Source organism: Phyllostomus hastatus, unplaced genomic scaffold (genome assembly GCF_019186645.2).
Source record: "Phyllostomus hastatus isolate PE091 unplaced genomic scaffold, TTU_PhHast_1.1 phas_scaffold_182, whole genome shotgun sequence".
Classification (NCBI taxonomy): Eukaryota; Metazoa; Chordata; class Mammalia; order Chiroptera; family Phyllostomidae; genus Phyllostomus; species Phyllostomus hastatus.
The window spans coordinates 24,957,851-24,975,411 of NW_025334013.1; the positions used below are offsets into that span (position 1 = coordinate 24,957,851).

General features: G+C 56.9%; 1 protein-coding gene across 1 annotated transcript; it reads right to left on the reverse strand.

Annotated features, from left to right (window-relative positions):
* Positions 1 to 14,870: 14,870 nt before the first annotated feature.
* On the reverse strand, positions 14,871 to 17,027 carry POU3F1 (POU class 3 homeobox 1). Its single transcript, XM_045859327.1, has one exon. The coding sequence runs from the start codon at positions 16,970 to 16,972 to the stop codon at positions 15,620 to 15,622; it is 1,353 nt and encodes a 450-aa protein (XP_045715283.1). The 5' UTR covers positions 16,973 to 17,027; the 3' UTR covers positions 14,871 to 15,619.
* Positions 17,028 to 17,561: the final 534 nt, after the last annotated feature.

Genomic DNA, 17,561 nt, shown 5'->3' on the forward strand with positions numbered 1-17,561 from the left:
TACCTGGGGACTGTTTGGGGTGAAAAGGAGGGTGGGGAGGAAGCCCTTTCCTTTCCTCCTGTCGTCTGTCACCTGACAGCCATGCTCACATCAGAAGTGTTAATGAAATTGCGGTGCCCCGGAGGCACCTGGGCAGCACCCCCCCCCCCACCAGAATCAGCCTGACTCATTTACAGCTTTCTCCTAGTTACCCCAAAGGCTCTGAGGTGACAAATGTGGGGGGGTTGGTTTCAGGTTTCATGTTTTCACATTACTGGGTGGAAAAAAAACCTTTCCAAACCAAAAAAAAAAAAAAAACAGCTTCTACAGCAGAAAGAGCATGTCCCGAGAGCACTGAAAATTTCCCCATCCTCCCTCAGCTGCTTTGCCACAGACCCGACAGACCAGTGCTGGAGGGGTTCGGAGGAGGGGGTTGGAGCCAGGCTGAGCAGAGTGTTGGGGACAGCCCCTTTGGAGGTGGCAGTACTCGCCTTCCTGCTTAAAGGTAGGGGAGGACCTTTGCACGGCCTTCTAGCTCTGGAGTCTGTGGCCCTCAGTGGCTGGCCATGGATTGCCAGTGGCCTGGGACAGACAGCTCAGGATAGGCAGGGGCTGGGGAAGAAACCAGTTTGATCCCAGGAGGTCGGGGGGCAAGTGTCCCTTAGAGAGGGCTCTTTAGGTGGAGTGGTAGGTGGGAAGGTGCGGGGTCCATCTGGCACATGGAGATGGGGTGCCACCCCCTCCTGTTACTGGCTGGTGGTAGCATTACAAACCACCCCCGCTTCCCACAGGGGCAGATGGCCTCCACGGCAGATGGAGACTAGGCCGCCAGCGGCTGGTTGAGCTTTCTGGTCTCATGCTGGCCTCCCTGGCTAATAAGACGATCCAGAGGGACAGTGACAGGACCGTGTGTGTGCGCACATGTGAGCAGGAGACCGAGTGCTGGCCCCATTGTGCCATTTTGGGGGGGGGATAGTAAAGAAGGAACCCTCGATGGAGACAGTGGAGCTTGGGGGCACATGTAAGTTTGTTTGCCGCACGGGGTGGCGGGTGCTCAGGGCCTGGCACTGCCCACCTGCCTGGGCTCCTGAAGCTGCCCCAGTTTGTTCTCCAGTGAAGGGGACAGTCCCCGGGCTGGGGGTCTCTGCCCAAGCTGGAGCCTGGTGGGCTTGATGCAGACCCCCTGCCCTGTCTGGGGAGCTCGGGGCCTGGACAGCAGCTCCTCCCAGAGGACGCTGCGTTTATTATGCGCTCGGGCTCCCTCGCTGCGCAGGCAGGCAGCGGCCTTCATTAGCGGAGGAGCTGGGGTCTGTTTTGGCTGCCTCATCAGCATCAGTGAACTGCGTCCCTGCGAGATTTGATACAATTTAATTAACCTAATTAAAAGCTCTGATTGCAGAGATGATTGGGGTAGCGCCAGCAGCGACTGCATATTTATAATGAGCTGCAAGGTGTGGGACCGCAGCCAAACGCCACGCATCCTAATGAGCGGGAGCCGGGAGCCAGGGAGCGAGCGGGAGAGGGAACGTTTATTTTTGGCAACAATGCCCAGTTCCTCCCTGCCAGGGAGTCAGAGACCCGGGGAGCAGAGACGGACCTGCCCGCTGAGTTCCTCCAAGCGAGGTGGAAGCAGGAACGAGTGTGTGTTCCCCACAGATCCTCGTGCCTTTGGACATCCGCATGGACGCACAGGGCCCGTGTTCTCTGCCTGCAGAGAGGGGGTCAGGGCCCCAGCAACGTGCTTTTCCTGCCTCTCTCCATCTGTGGGAGTCAGGGGCTGCCTTCTGAACTAGGAGCCCTGGTATGAGGAAGCAGCCCAGGGGATCCACCCTGATTTCCAGACTTCCAGGTCTCTGGGCTGTTCCCTTGCCAAGAGAGATAAGAGACTGATAGGATAAAGCCCAAAGGCTGGGTGGGGCCAGAAGAGGGGCCGGGGTGTCCCAGAGACCCTGGTGAGGCTCCTGGGCCTGGGACGGACAGGAGGAATGGGAGAGGTGAGCCTCCTGCTCACCCCAGAGCCCCATCTCCTGCCTCTCTTCTGATGACCCTGCCGCCTAGAGAGGGCCGCCTTCCGAGGACTCTCCTCTCCTCTCCCACTCCCTCTGCCTAGGGAGTCTTGGTTTGTCTGACTAAGCGTTTCCGCTGCAAATCACATCTAATAATAACGAGAGTGAGAGCTGTGGCAGAGATGCTGTGGGTGAAGGGGGCACTGGTGAGAAGGGGCATGTGCCCAGGTGCAGAGGGGTGTGAGGTGGGGTGGGAGCTCCAGGTTGGCAGGCATGAGGGCTGGGCTCTGGAAGCCACCCTCGGAGGCCTTGGGGGAAGAGGGTGGGAGCAGGCCCTCCCCCCACCAGCCCTGCTGGGAGCTTGTGTGGGTCATGAGCTGTCTTGCTGGCCTAGCCCCCCAGTGCTCTGAGTGCCGCCGGGACAAGATGAGATTTGTCCCCAGCCCACCTTGCAGAGCTGCAGCTGCTTAGCTCCCTTATCAATCTTCTCTGTGGGTTTAATCATCTCTCTGTCATCCTGCTGGGGCAGCCCTCCCCCTACCGGAGCCCCGGCTTTCCTCCAATCCTCCTCCCCCAGACACAGCTATCTTTCCCCACCTGACTTCTCCTGTGGGAGACAGAGGGTGGGCCAGGCTGGCTGTGCCCCAGGTTTAGTGTCGGTGGCGGGGGTGGGGGAGTCTCTGCTTTGGAAAGGAATAAGTATGGATTAGGGATGGGTGGAAGTGGCACCCACAGAGAATCTGTCCTAGTTGGGTCCCCAAGATCCTTGACTCGACTCTAGGCCGGGTAGGACAGGGTAGGACAGGGCCTAGAGCCTGGCCATGGCAGCCATCAGCCCAGATTCAAGAGACTGTGGGGTAGGGGCAGCATCCGTCCCTTCCTTCTTCCTCCCTTGTGTCACCTCTGGGGAACTGTGTACACCCATGGCCACCCATCCAACCAGCTCTGGTCTCCTTCCCTGGGTGGGCCCTTCGGGGCCTGGGGCCTGTGGGCAGGAGCCATGAGCCCATGGCTTCGCGTGCATCTTGGGAAAGAGGGTGTCCAGGAGTCAATGGAGCCTGTGTTGTGGCCCAGGCTGGGAGCCAGGGTGCAAGGGGCTCTGGGGCCCATCCCAGTGCTGACGTGGAAGGTGACCTTCAGGGCAGCTCCTCGACCCCCTCTGCTTTGCTCTCTTCCCCTCCGGAGCATTTGGGGAATGGGCAGGGGCGGCTGGCATGGGATGGTGTGTGTGCCCCTCAGAGGGAACATGAAAAAGTGGGTCCTTCCGCTCCCTGCTCTCCCTCCAGGCACTTCCAACAGACGGGAAAGCTGCTCTTTCCCATTTTTCAGAAGGGGATGGAAAGTCCCCATGAAGGATAGGATCCAGCTGAGCATCACCCAGCTTGTCCTCAAGGTGGGGCTGAGAGACCCCCTCAGAAGGTCCCTTAAGGCCCAGGGACCTCAGGGGCACTGACTAGCCCTGGGCTGGAGGGGGCTTGTTCCCTTCAGCACAAGGCTGGGCCCTGGAGGACAATGGTGTGTTGATGAGGCTTTGGTCCTGGTCTCACATGACCCGACGGGGGTGGATGGATTGCACGTGGCTGAGCCGCCTGGGCTGACCTTTGGTTGCTGGCTAGGGAAGAGAGGAAGCCATGGAGTCTCCTGCCCACTCAGTGCCCTGGGCACCCTGCCACCCCCACCCGAGGAACTGCCCCTGGGCACAGACACTCTGTCTTCCCCCACCTTCTTTTAGTCCTTCCCTTCCCTCCGCTGTGTGTGAGTATGTGTATATGTTGTGTGTGAATATGTGTGTCTGTGTGAGTGTCAGAAAGGAGGCGCCCAGAGGATGAGGACCATGAGAGAAGAAACTCCCTTTATTGGTTCTTTCCACTCAAGGATGAACCTAGCTTCTTCCATTGTAGGGACACCACCAGGGCATGGCCACAGTATATGTGTGTGTGTGTGTTCACGGGCAGGAGTAAGTATGTGTATGTGTGCACAGTAGAGAGCTCTGCCTCCTACAGTGCCTTGACCTATGACCTGTGTTCTCCTCTGGTGGGAGGGGGTGACTTCCATGGTCAGCCTCTTCCAGCTTGGCCTGGAGCCACGCCCCCTCTCTGGCACAGGGCCAGAGCGTTGCTTTCAAAAGAAAAAAGGACAACTTTTTTGGGTTGTGTTATTATTGTGATCAGTTGAATTAACAAAAAATTACCATTCAGCGAGGAAGCAAGGTGCACGCATGTGCACATGCACACAAGAGTTCCGTACAAACACGGGTACAAAGAGGGCCAGTCAAGATGGAGACAGGGATACATACTCACGGCACACCGATGATTCTTTCAAAAAAATTGTTAAAAATTTACTGATTTTAGAGATGGAGAGGGAACATCGATTTGTTGTTCCACTTATTCCTGCATTCATTGGTTGCTTCCTGTATGTGCCCTGACCAGGGCTTGAACCTGCAACTTTGGCCTATTGGGAAGATGCTTGAACCAACTGGGCTACCTGACCAGGGCCTGAGGATTCTACTAAAGGGGGTAACTGGTCCTTCCTCCTATTCCTCACCAAGAAGCTAAATAGCCAAGGGGGTTATCTCAAGGGAATCTTTCCCTAACGTGCCCTGGGGGTTGAGGACCCGGGCCTCTGAGATGGGGCGGGCTGGCACAAATGATACAGCACGTTGAAAGCGAGCCCATGGCCTGACTTTGTTGCCTAACACGGCAAACGTGACCTGAAGATTTTCAATGAACTTTTCCTTGGGAGACTGTATGAGTTTTTCACAAGGGCCAGTCACCCATACAACCCTTGGTGGCGCTGGGAGTATGTGGAGGGAAGTTAAATTCCCAGACCTGGGACTGGATGGGGTGGGGTGCCCAGCTGCCGGAGTGGGGAGGCCTGTGGGTGAGAAGGGGACCGCACGTGTGCCCTCAGACTTAGTCTCCAGGTGTCTCTCAAGTTAACAGCTTGGAGTGATTTGACCTTGGGGTATTTCTGGACAATACCCCTCCCTCCCCACATACTGGGATGCTGGGAGGAAGTACGGGAATGGTCCTCAGCACTGAAGCAGAAGGACGGAGCCTGGAGGGGCTGGGCTGGAGACTGGGGCTGAGGGCGGCTGGGGTGGGCGGCGGGCTGGAGCTGAGGTTGGAGGTGAGGTCTGAAGTTACAGCCGAGGTGAGCATGGACTGAAGAGGGGTTGTTGGAGGTTGGGTTGGCAGGGCATCTCTCAGTCTTGACAGGATCCTGAGGAGCCTATTTTTGGAGCCCCATAAAGAGAATGTTTGGTGTCTGCTCTCGCCTGGAAGCAGCAGGACAGGTCCCCTCCCCCTGCTCCCCTCAGCTGAGAGGAGTCATACATCACCAAGGGGCCGGGACTCCCTAGATGTATTGCCCTAATACGTCGCTATAGCAACCCCATTCTAATCCTGCATTATTCTAATGTGGTCCCCCTCCCCACTGTGATGTATAGCTTGGGTCTCAGAGCTTCAAGGCCCCTTCTCTGAGTCTGCTCCCAGTACCCCAGGGATGGGTGGGTTGGAGGCCAGCTTGGCTTCCTTGGGTCCTGCCTTGCTTCTTCTCACTCTGCACACGGGTCCTTCCTGAGGCTGTGTGGCGGAGGTGGGGTCTGGCCCATCGGCCTACTAGCCTTCCCGCCCAGGGAAGGGAAACGGCAGGCCATGTGTCCTGGCCCTGGCACACGAGTGCCTGACGCACCGACCCACGCCAGCCTGCCCAGCCTGGGGACCTGAGGCCTTGGGGTTGGGGGCCAGAGCAGGACAATGGCTGCATTCCGGCTGTCAGCCACAGGCCCCCATTGTTCCTGTGGACACTGCCTGCTTGAGGGCAGTGATTCTGGCCCTCACCCCGCAGGGGGCGTAGGATGCTCCCTGGACCACTCCCCCAGGGGACCATAGAGGGGTGATTCATGGGGTGGCTAGGGCAAAGCAAGCCCCAGCTGTGCCCAGATTCTGGGGGGCGGGAGGGGGAGGTGACTGAGGGTTGTTTGTGTCAGGGGAGGGAGGGTTGAATAGCCAGAGGACTCAGGGCCCTGGACACCAACCACGTCATCTCCTACCCCTCCTTGTGTGTGGGCTGGTCAGAGAGGCTCCATTGTCAGAGGGGCAGGCCCACCCAGGCTGGAAGGGATTTGAGAATCAAGAGGGGTTATCTCAGAGCTGGGAGGACCCACAGACCACCACTCACACCACACTGGTGGGGAGACTGAGGTCCAGAGAATGGTGGGGATGTGCTCAAGGTCACGTAGCTGGTGGTGACAGGCCCGGGACCAAACCTTTCACCACACCTCCCTCGTGCTGAGATGCCGCTGCCATTTCTGGCAGGAAAACCGAGTCCCGGTGGGGATCTTCAGTCTCGGCAGAAGTTGGGCTCGAACGCTCTTTCCTTTCCCCCACTTCCTTTCAAGTCCCTCTGGTTCAGGGCAGCACCTGGCATCTCTGGAGTTTCCTCTAGTTTCTAGAGGAAACTAGAGTTAAGGGCAGTCCTAGGCCACACAGAGGCCACACTGACTATGTCCTCCGGAAGGCCCTGGAGAAACGAGCGGGGCATGGAAGTCCCCAGTGCTCTGACCCACCAGAGTCATAGATTCGACAACAGACTTCATTGTTTCCTCCCAAACAATGGTCTCACTTGGGCCCTCACATGCCTACCCTACGTGACTGAGAGGTAGGGATGAGAGGAAGCTAATCTAGGAGGGTTTTAAGAATGGGGGACTAATAGTTTTTATGCCTGTGTCCCCGCTGCTCGACATAGGGACTGACACACTGGATGGCTGGATGGGAGGCGGGTGGTGGGCGGCTGAAGAGGCAGTTGAGGGTTGCATGGATGAATGGATGAGTGGATGGGTGAGCAGATGGATGAATGAATGGTTGTATGGATGGGTGGGTGAGTTGATGAATGGATAAATGGCTGGATGTAAGATGGACAGATGGATTTTTAAATGAGGGAAAGGCCATTTCATATATCGAGGTCTGATGACAGATGAGCCAACTTGGGTCATACTAAGAATGGACAGCGGAGTGAGGCCTGGACCCAGGTAACTGACCACTCTGCCCCTTGAAGTCAGTGCCCTGTAGCATGGTTTGGTGGTTATGGTTTGGGTGGGGGCGCAGTAGAACCAGGAGTAGGTACCTGCAGGAATCTATAGTCAGACTTTGTCTCACATTAGGTGGCTCCATGGGGTCTGGAGCCTTGATCCTGAGTTGAATCTTCTGTGCTGAGGTCAAAGGAAGGGGGAGAAGCCCACTGGCGGAAGGTCCTGCACAGGGCAGGAAGAGGCATGAAGGTTCAGGAAGGGGGAATGAATGGGGTCTGAGGGCACTGGGGCTGTGTGATTTTGCCTCCTTGGGATCAGGCCCTGAGCTGGGACCCCTGAGGCAAACCCCTACTCATTTTTCATGACCCAGCTTGGTACCACCATCTATCTGTGAGGCCCTCCTCGGCCCTCTGGGTCCTGTTTCCCCAGCATCCAGCACAGAGCCTTGGGAGAGGCTCAGTGGACATTATGGGGACACAGGATTGCCCCAAAGAGGCAGAAGTAAGGAAGGGGTTGGAAAACTGCACCTATCACTGACTTTCTGGGTCATTCTGGGTGAGTCCCTCGACACCTTGGGGCCCCCATTCCGTCCTCTGTGAACTGTGGATGGACAGCTTGGACTTTCCAGAGTGGTTTCGAGAATGATGAGAAGCAATCCAGCAGGGGAAAAGCACTAGGTATTGTTCTTCTGTACCGCTTAAGCCTGGCAAAAATGTAATAATATATATTATACATGTAAAATTAACTTTATAGCTAACATTTAATGTGTAATTACAATCTACCAGACTCTCCTGTAAGTGTTTATATACATCATCTCTCGTCTAATCCTCGCAGCAGTCCTACCAGGTACTATCTTTATTTTACTTTGACAGAAGAGGAAACTGAGGTATGGCAAGCATTAAGTAGCTTGCCCGAGGTCCCATGAGTAGTAGGCGGTGCAGCAACGATGAAAGCTTGGGCAGGGGCCAGGACCCACATTCTTGGTGAATGTATGGGCTATTCAGTGTGCAGCACTCTGAACAGAGGCATCAGGAGGGTTTACTGACTCTTAAAAATATATATATAGTTATTTATTCTTTTAGAGAGGGGAAGGGAGGGAGAATGAGAGGGAGAGAAACATCAACGTGTGATTGCCTCTCACGCACCCGATACTGGAGGCCTGGTCTGCAACCCAGGCATGTGCTCTGACCGGGAATCAAACCAGTGACCTTTTAGTTTGCAGGCCCGCACTCAATCCACTGAGCTACACCAGCCAGGGCTACTGGCCTTAATGACCCCAAGCAAGTCATCAACTTCCTTGAGCCTCATGGGATTCACCTGATGGCAGCATGGTGGGGAGGGGGGCAGATCCTAGCCAATTAGCCCAACACCCTTGGTCTGCAGCTTCCCTCCCTGGCCCAGTTCTGAGTTCTGAGACTGCCTCTGCTTTGTGCACATCCCCCAGGCACTGGGCACTGCTGCCTGCCTGGGGGGCGGGGGGCAGTGAGGGGGAGTATAAAAAGAACACTGTTTTGGGTGTCAGGTAAAGCGGGTTTCATCCCAGGTTCTATCATCATCTAGTTTTGCAGCTCTGCACAGGTCACTAAAATGCTCTACACACCCGTGTCCTTATTTGCAAAGTAGGAGTAACTAATGCGAGTTAATGAAACTAAAGAATAAAATAAGTGGTGGAGAGGTATGACGTCTGCGGACTGGGACAGAGTGGGGTCTGTGGTAAAAGTGCATTATATTTTGGTTTTCTTCCCTGTCCACCTGTTTTCATATGATGCCCTACCCAAGGCCCACAACCAAACAGCTTTCACTCATTCATCACCTACCTATGCTAAGCACTCTCTGCACATCCTCCCACTTAACTCTCAAAATAGCTCTACGGTCTAGGAATGGCCGTGACCACTGCATTAGGGAACTGAGGCAGGAAAGCGCATCTGCCTGGAGTCATACAGTGGATAGGGCATGGAGCCAGGATTTGCACCCGGGTCTGCCTGGTCTCACAGCTCCTGCATGTCACTATTCAGCTCTCTGTCTCCCCCCGAGACAGCAAGACCTTCCCCAGGGACTTCAGTGACAATGGGAGAAGGCAGGTGACCCACAGTGGCTGGAGGGGGTCTTGTTAGAGGGTCAGGTCTGTCTATGAGCCACTGGGGTCAACTGTAGCAGCTTTTGCATGGAGGGAGCTCTCCGTCCGCCCCAGGCCAGCTGGCCCCAGGGAAAGGCTGAGGACGGGGACCATTTCCCACCCTAAGCCAGGGCAGCAGTAGCAGTGCGGGGTTCCGGTCTGCTCCTGTTCAGGGCTGAATAATCTGGAGCCTTTGAAGAAGGATTTCTGAAAAGCCATCAGGAGTGAATCATTGACTCAGGGAGGCGATGAATCAACGGGGAGTTCATAAAACGGCAAATGAATCGGGTGTGAGAGCGACAGAGCCACTGCTATTCCCCAGAACCCTCTGGGGACAGAGAGCCGAGAGAAAAGAAATAAAAATAACGCGGGCCTTCCGCCTGCTACAAACCTGAGTCAGCCCCTCCTTCCATGTGGAAAGACAGAGGGGACAGAGGGATGAGACCCACTGGTGGGTGAGACCCTCCAGTGGGAGGCTCCCTGGGTCCAGGCTGCAGGTGCAATTAGCAAACGCTTCCCCCCCTTCTTTTCAGAAGCCCTCACAAGAAAGAACACTGATTTTGACGAACACCCAAAATAATGTGAGATCAGGCACCATGCATTATGCATGAGGTCTGATTTAACATGAACATTATTTCTTGTGTACGAGACCATATGCCTCCGTGCTGTCTCTGCAGCCTAATAATACCCAGACCCACCCTGGTCAGGCTCAGCCGGAGACACGTCCACTGGGTGTGTGTGCGCGGGGGGTCCTTGAAACACAGCCCTCCTGGTACTAAGCTCATCTGAGGGGAGTCCTCTCAGATGACCTGGAGGCGGGTCGTGCCCCTGGAAAAACACCAGGGAGCTGGAGGTGGGTGTGGCTGTGTGAAGTGCCAATGTATGAGTGTGTGAGAGAGACAGAGAGAGACAGACAGACATCGGGAGCCCGTGACTAGATGATGCTGGGTTCATCACATGGTGTAGTGGGGACATGTGAGTAGCTGAGGTTTTACTGCACAAGAGGAATGATGGCAGGAATGGAGAGATCTAATTGCTGTGTGTGTTTGTATATATACACGCATATGTATGTGTGGGGGTGTGTGTTTAAAAAATAAGATCACACATACATACAAACACACAGCCCAACTTTAATTATCTGAAGGGAGCAGGAGCGAGCTGGGAGGAGCTGGGAGGAGCTGGGAACAATGACGGGCAGAGATATGTTTGGAAAGTGGTTTGTGGGGTAAGTGCTTGGAAATCCTGGGAGTAGGGGAACCTCGACGAACGCTGCAAAGGAGGACTGTGCGTGCTTCATCGAATATTACAGGTGCCAGGTACCTGGTGACCCTGGAGAGCTCAGCACCAAAGCCCACAAAGCTGGTACTGGACAGCCAAACAAATGGTGGTACAGGTGTGACCACGAGTGTGTTAGCCTGAGTAACTGAGCAAGCTGGTGAGAGCGTGCACTGGGGTTTTAGCTGGTTGACAGAAGTGGTGGGCATGGGTGTGAGTGAGAGACAGACAGAGGAGACGGCTGTGAAGGCATATTCCCAAGAGTGGCCGTGGGAACAGCTGGGGTCATAGATGGAGCGAGAGGGGTCTCCGGCAGGCCTGTGTGTGAGCAAAGTGTGCCTGCACCCTTGGAAGTGACAGTTACCTCTGCTCCACCTGGCGCTCCCAAAGAGTAGGCAACTTGAAGCCGACTTTTTGAGGGGACGCTCAGCTGTGAGGTGGCCCTGGTGACTGTTGCCATGTCCCAGCTCAGGGACCAATAGAGGGCAGTCCTCCCACACGGAGGCCTCCCAGGCAGCATGAAGAGTCCCAATCGGCTGGCCAAACACTAAGGGCAAGGTTTTCAAATATGTCAGGCAAGGACGAGATTGACGGCTACTCTGGCTTCAGTCGCTAAGCGGGAGGTCTGAGTGAATCTTCTAGTTAAGCTTAGGAGGAGCAGCTGGGCCCAGATAACCTCCTCTCGCTCTTTCCTCCACTCAGGTGGGTCTCCTTTCTGGAGCTCAGGCTCTGCTGGGGAAAGCTTGGGCCTGCGTACATCATCACTGCGGGCTGGACGCTCCCACACACAGGCCCAGAGCCTCTCCGGAGGAGGCTCCAGTCCAAACAGCTCCAAGTGGGTAGCTGTGGTTGTGGGTCAGCTTGGCCAGTGGACATGCAGTTGAGTCCTGGGGTCAAGGGATGATTGCACCAGACCGAAGCCAGGCAACAGATAAGCTAGTGCAAATTCCTGGTGCAGGAGGTGGGTGTCCTTGAGGTACCGCACAGGGCACCTCCTGGGTTTGCCGGGATGACCCCAGGTGACCACAATGGCTACCTGCCTTCCTCCTGTTGTCGGGCAACCCCCACCCCGCAAATGTTCTCCCAGCCGAAAGCATCAACAGCGTGGCATAGGCCTGCTTCCCCCTCTCCTACCTCTGGGAGCAGCTATGGATTTGCAGGCGCGTGGCACACACAAATTCATACGCCGACACGTGGAAGTTCACACGGGGAGAGTGGAGCTCTAACAGGACGTGTGGCCACACGAGCATAGAAAGTGATTTTCTTCAAATGAGGAAGGAAGATAGGATCAGAAAATTCCAAATTAGCTAGGGAAAGCTTGGGCTTCCTCCAAGGACGATGCTGGGGACTCTTCCTCTCTCGAACGAAAGGAAGTCCGAGGCTCTCAGGAGGGAGCGGGCAGATCCGCACACACACGGGGAGGGGGAACGGCTCTGTCAAGCTCACAGCTGACTGTGCTTTTTCTAAACTCTATTCAGGGAGTAAGATTTCAGGGTAAAATATTTCTCTCCCTATGGCTTCTCCTTATATGGTCAAATGTGCTGCGGTTCCTACCCTCAGTCCCAGCTGGAGTCGGGGAAGGAGCCTGAGGGGCCTTCGGTGACCAGAGGTTGGTTACTGGGTAGCTGTCCCTGGCCGGTATCTCATTAAGCAAAATCCTCACAACGTGGGAGATTTTCTTCCGTCCCCTTTTCTACTTTTTAAAAATCTTTTTGTTCTACTCGTCAGCTGCTGCTGGTTCTTGGGAGACCACATTGTTTTGCTGTTTTTGAGTTGACTTGCTTAAATAATAAATCCACCCTCTTGTATGGGATTAAGCAGATAATTAGGAAATCAATCAATCAATTGGTGTCAGCTGCAGGCAGAGGCCAGTGAAAGGCCCCGTCTTCCTAGTCGCCCTTTCCAACCTCCAAACCTGCTGAGGCTCAGGGCGGCGCAGGCCATGGGGAGCTGCTCTGAGCTTCGTGTGCTTTCATTTCGGGGGCCCCGAGGCTGGGCCAAATCCCCAGGAATGGGGATCTAAGGAGGGGGCGTGGGACTGCTTTGAACGAAGTTCTGTACGTGGTGGAGCAGGAAATGAGAGGCCAAGGTAAGGTGGCCTGATGCTCTAGGACACGGTGTCACCCTGCTGGCCCGTAAATTTCTGGCTTCCTCTGTAAGGAGCATGGGGAGGCTCACTGGCCTGCCAGTATGGGGACTGGCTGGGACACGGGTGCCAATTACAGGGCTAATTGCTCACTAGGCTGGAGTGAAGGAGAGAGAGAGAGAGAGAAAAAAAAAAAGGAGCAGTGAGTGAGAGGCTGAGCATCTGAGAACCGTGGTGGCTTTTGTACTGGCAGAGAGAATTCTCCCAAGACTGAAGGGCAGAGTCCAGAAAGTCACCGGAACTCTCAACATGGGACAATCACCCTGAGGCCCCAGCCCGGCCAGGGACTGCCAGTGTGGGGGCCTGGAACACCCCTCTGAGCATCCTAGATGCCATGGGCTGCAGCCAAGGCCTCTCACAGGCGTGGGTGTGGGCAGCTTCCCTGGTGGCAGTGGGGCCACACCTACACTCTCGCCAGACACAACTTTCTCCCCAGTCATGCAATGGTGCCTTCATGCTTTGTCCCCATGCAGAGTAAAAGGAACCTCATGTGGTTTCTCTTGAGAAGGGAAAAGAATGAATCTATAGAGTAAACAGGTCTGTTCTCATAGTATTTTTAAGGAGAGTTGTTTTAAAGGCCAATCTTGGCTGGGACACAGGTGGTCTGGGCTGCGGGCCTGGAACAACGCGGATCTGCCTCCACCATGCTGACTCTGGGGAGGGCGTATGTTGCTGCGGAAGGCTCGAGATAGGGGTGTCTGAGGGGTCTGCATCCTCCCCCCGGGTGACTACACAGCTGTGGGGCCCTCCCTCAGGCACAAGCTTCACTCTCTGGGGGAACGTGGTCCTTGGGTACCATCCCTAGAGAGGAGATGGCAGAGCTTTTGATGGTACAGTTGTTTACACCCTCGCTCTTTCACAGGAGAAGTTGAGGCAGGCGGGTTTTTTTGGCTGAGAAGTAGGACAGCTGTAGCTGAAGCAAACAGATACGGTTCCCTCGCTAGACCCACTCACCTCCCGAAGGACCACGGTGAGAACTGCCAGTGGATTCAGGGAGGTTTAGCACCACTTGCTTGAAGTTGGAGAACTAGCTGGGACGGGCTGGTGGGGCCTAACCCTGCTTCCCTAGGACCTGGAATGGTGAAAACTGGCCCAGACCCCACATGAGGAGTGCAAAGTGAAACCAAAGGCAAGGGCTGGGGTGGCGGGTGGGGGATACCAAGATGCCGAGCTAGTGGTTCAGGTCAAGGCAGGCTCAGCAGTGGGGCTGTGCCTGAGGAATGGCTGACCCACGTTCAGGGTGGTGCCTGCAGGTCACTGTCCCAGCCCTGGTCTGGTCTCAGGATAGTCTGTTTATGGGAGTGAACACGAGGCAGCTCCATCTTCCCTAAACTCACCCAACAGAGGCAAGGGCTCGGCTGTTGCCCAAGTGAACAGGCTGTCCTGATCCTGGCCTGGAAGGAGGTTTGTGTGGTCACCTTTCTCTCAAACAGTGAGGCTAGGGGAGGGGAACCAGGGTGTCCCGTCACTGTACCCACAATCCACCCAGCCCTGGTAGTAAAGAGGACAGGAGACAGCCCTGGGGTACATGTTTATGTGAGTAATAAAATATTTACTATAACATAAATATAAAGGGAACTTCCCAGTCTACGTTATTATTATTTTTTTTTTGCAATAAAGATACAAAGAGAATGCACCAAATCATTGTTCCAAAAAATAATAAAAATAACAAAATTTAAATTCGAACTGTCATAAACAAAACAAGAAATGGAGAAGGGGGAAGCTCCAAACACATCCAGAAATAAATAGAGATGGGTCAGAAATCTGGAAATCATATTAAAATATCTTTTTCGGATTAGTCGGTGTACAAAATCCTTTAGGATGGGACAGAGGGCAACCCGGAAAACCAAAAATAAAAATCAAGCACAAAATGTTTCTTTCCCCCGCCAGTGTGTACATATCTCACATATTTACACGGTTCCCACCTCACCCCAAACTTGGGTAATTTCTCTCCCAGTCTCCCGCATCCCAGGGGGCTGCAAAGGGAGCAGACAGAAGCTGCTGGGACTCAGGCAGAAGGCTCTCAGGGAACGGCTTATTTCTACAGCTGGTTAAAAAATACCTCCAACTTTTCCAAGTTTCGTTTGTTTGTGGCCAAGAGGGCAGGGCCCCGCGGGGAGCAGGGGCCCTGCTTTGCGGTGGTCGGTCTGCAGTGGAGCAGAAGCCCCTTCCCCTTGGGGTGTGGGTGGGAGCACAGACCCCTACAGCGCGGCTGGAACCGAGCTGAAGCTCGGATAAAACGAAACGAAAATGAGCACTCAAAATTTTTTTTAGGATTTTTTGTTGTTGTTGTTTTTTTTTTTGTTTGTTTTGCTCTTTTTGGGGTAGGGTAGGGAAGGTAAGAGGAAAAAATAAATTAGGCTAGATTAAAGCTTTGGCTATTTCCTGCTTTTATACACAGACGCGGCTCTCGCGGCCTCCCCTCCGGGGCCCCGATAAATACAGTATACAGCGATTTAAATTAAGGGCGCGGGCGGAGTTAGAAGGACCCCAGGAACCGAGAGGCTCCATGAATAAATAAAAACCGTAAAAAACCAAGCCCAGAGGAAGGGTAAGGGGGATGGGGCGCAACCTTATGGGAGAGAAGAGGCATGGAGCTAATAAAGTGACAGTCCCCCACTCTCGATCCGCAGGCTCTAGCATCCGCGCGGGGGAGAGGGGACGGGGAACCCTCCTCTCTTCGTCCTCTCTCCCTTTCTCCCGGGGGATTCCTAGCCCCGTACCGCGTTACCTGTCGCTGTGGGGAGGCCGCTGCCGGGATCCGGCCCGAACAGCCCGGGGGTCAGGGGCGGGGGTCGTCGAGGGGATGGGGGCAGGGAGCAGGCGGCGGGCAGGATGCCCAGGGTGAGTTGGCGCGGTCCGGATCTTCCCTTCTTTCCCCCGGGGTTCGGGCGACGCAGCCTATCCGTCGTCTTCGCCGCTCGTTGGAGAAGGTCGTCCGGGTGTTTGGTTTTGTTCTAAAGTTTCTGCGCTTTTTGTAAAATCCAAAGCAACCGAACAAAAAGAGTACAGGCCGCGAGGCGCCTCGCCCCGCGCGCGCGCCGGCGGGGTCCCGGCCCGCGGGGTCACTGCACTGAGCCGGGCAGTGTGTGATGGTGGTGGTGGTGCAGCGCTGCTGACGGGGGAGGCGGGGGCGCGGAGGGCGGCGACGCACCTCCCCCGCCCGGCCCTAGCTCTCCCGGTGCGTAAACGTCGTCCATGGGTGGGTGGCCCGCGCCGGCAGCAGGGGTCATGCGCTTCTCCTTCTGCCGCCGGTTGCAGAACCAGACACGCACCACCTCCTTTTCCAGCTGCAGGCTGTCGGCCAGGCCGGTGATCTCGTGCGCTGAGGGCTTGGGGCACTTGAGAAAGTGGCTCTCGAGCGCGCCTTTGACTCCCACCTCGATGGATGTACGCTTCTTGCGCTTGCGGCCCTGAGCCGCGATTTTGTCCAGGTTGGTGGGGCTGCCGCTGGACGAGTCGGTCTCCTCCAGCCACTTGTTGAGCAGAGGTTTAAGCTTGCACATGTTTTTGAAGCTCAGCTGCAGGGCCTCGAAGCGGCAGATGGTGGTCTGCGAGAACACGTTACCGTACAGCGTGCCCAGTGCCAGCCCCACGTCGGCCTGCGTGAAGCCCAGCTTGATGCGCCGCTGCTTGAATTGCTTGGCGAACTGCTCCAGGTCGTCGGAGCTCGGCGCATCCTCGTCCGAATGCTCGCCCACTGACGAGCCACCACCGCCAGCGCCTGGGTGCAGGTGCGCTGCTGCCGCGTGCAGGCCGCCGGCGTGTGCATGTCCGTGTGCGTGTCCGTGGGCACCCAGGTGCGGTGGAGGCGACGGCTCCAGCTGTGCCTCGTGACCATCCTCATGCAGCGCATGGTGCAGGCCCGGCCCTGCGCCTCCGCCGCCCGCTGCCAGCATCCCGGCCAGGCCGCTGCCGCCGCCCCCCGGGTAGGCCGCTTGAGCGTACAGCCCGAGCGGCTGGGGCTGGTGGCCCCCGCCGGCCCCTGGGGACGGCGACATAGCCGGGCCCAAGTGGTGCGCCGTGCCGCCCTGCGCCCATGCTGCGCTCGCGTGGGCCGCCCCCTGGTGCACCAGGCGTGCGTGGAAACCGCCGCCGCCGCCGTCGTCGGCTCGACCAGTTCCACCGCCTCCTGCCTTGCCGTGTTCCAGGTGCGGGCCGCCAGCCCAGTCGCCGCCGCCGCCTCCTCCTGTGGGTAGCCACTGGGGGTGCGCTAGGCCCACGGGGTGGCCCGCGCCCGCGCCCAGCCACTCATGGTGCATTAGCTTCTGCACTTCGCGGTACGCGGCCCCCGCGTGCAGCCGCTCGGCGGCGGCCGCCGCTGCCGCTGCTGCTGCCGCGTCTGGGTGCATGAGCGGTCCCGTGCCCCCCGCTCCGCCGCCAGGGCCCCGCGGCAGGTACTGAGCGGTGGTGGCCATACCGCCCCGCGCCCTGCGCTGCACCACGCCGCCGCTCCGCTCCGTCTGCGGGCCCTGCTGCCGCGCTCCGCCGGCTTAAAGCCTAGACCGGCTCAGCGCTCGGGAGCTCCACCCCGCCCGCCGCCCATTGGCTGCACGCGGAGCCACCTCCCACCCCCCAGCCCGGCCCCCCGCCCCCCCGCCCCTGCCTGCCGCTTGGCCTGGCCGCTCAGAGCTCGCCATTGGGTTTCGCTCCCGGGGTCCCGCACGCCGGCCGTGCTGATTGGCAGCTGGGACTTCATTCAGGGACCCCCACCGTCTGCGTACACACTCACGCCCTGGGGGCGCGGCTGCCACGTGGGGAGTGGTGCGGGGGTGGCACTGGGACCGCGCCCCCTCTAGTCCTGGCTGCGTGGGCCCTTCTTTCCCCTTGCGCTGGAGGCTCGGAGCCCTTAGGGTCCCACTCTACATGCGAGCTGAATTCCCGTCCATCTCCTACCCGAGCGTCCAGAGGCGGCGGCAATGACTGAGGGCTCCGGGAGGCGCTCGGCCTCCGAGAAGCAGTCCAGCCCCTCGCTCTCGCCTCCGCTGTGCCTCAGTCGGCGGGCTA

What these genes read in the sequence shown, in the direction of transcription:
- POU3F1 (XM_045859327.1), bottom strand. Translation starts at nt 16,972, where the DNA reads ATGGCCACCACCGCTCAGTACCTGCCGCGGGGCCCTGGCGGCGGAGCG.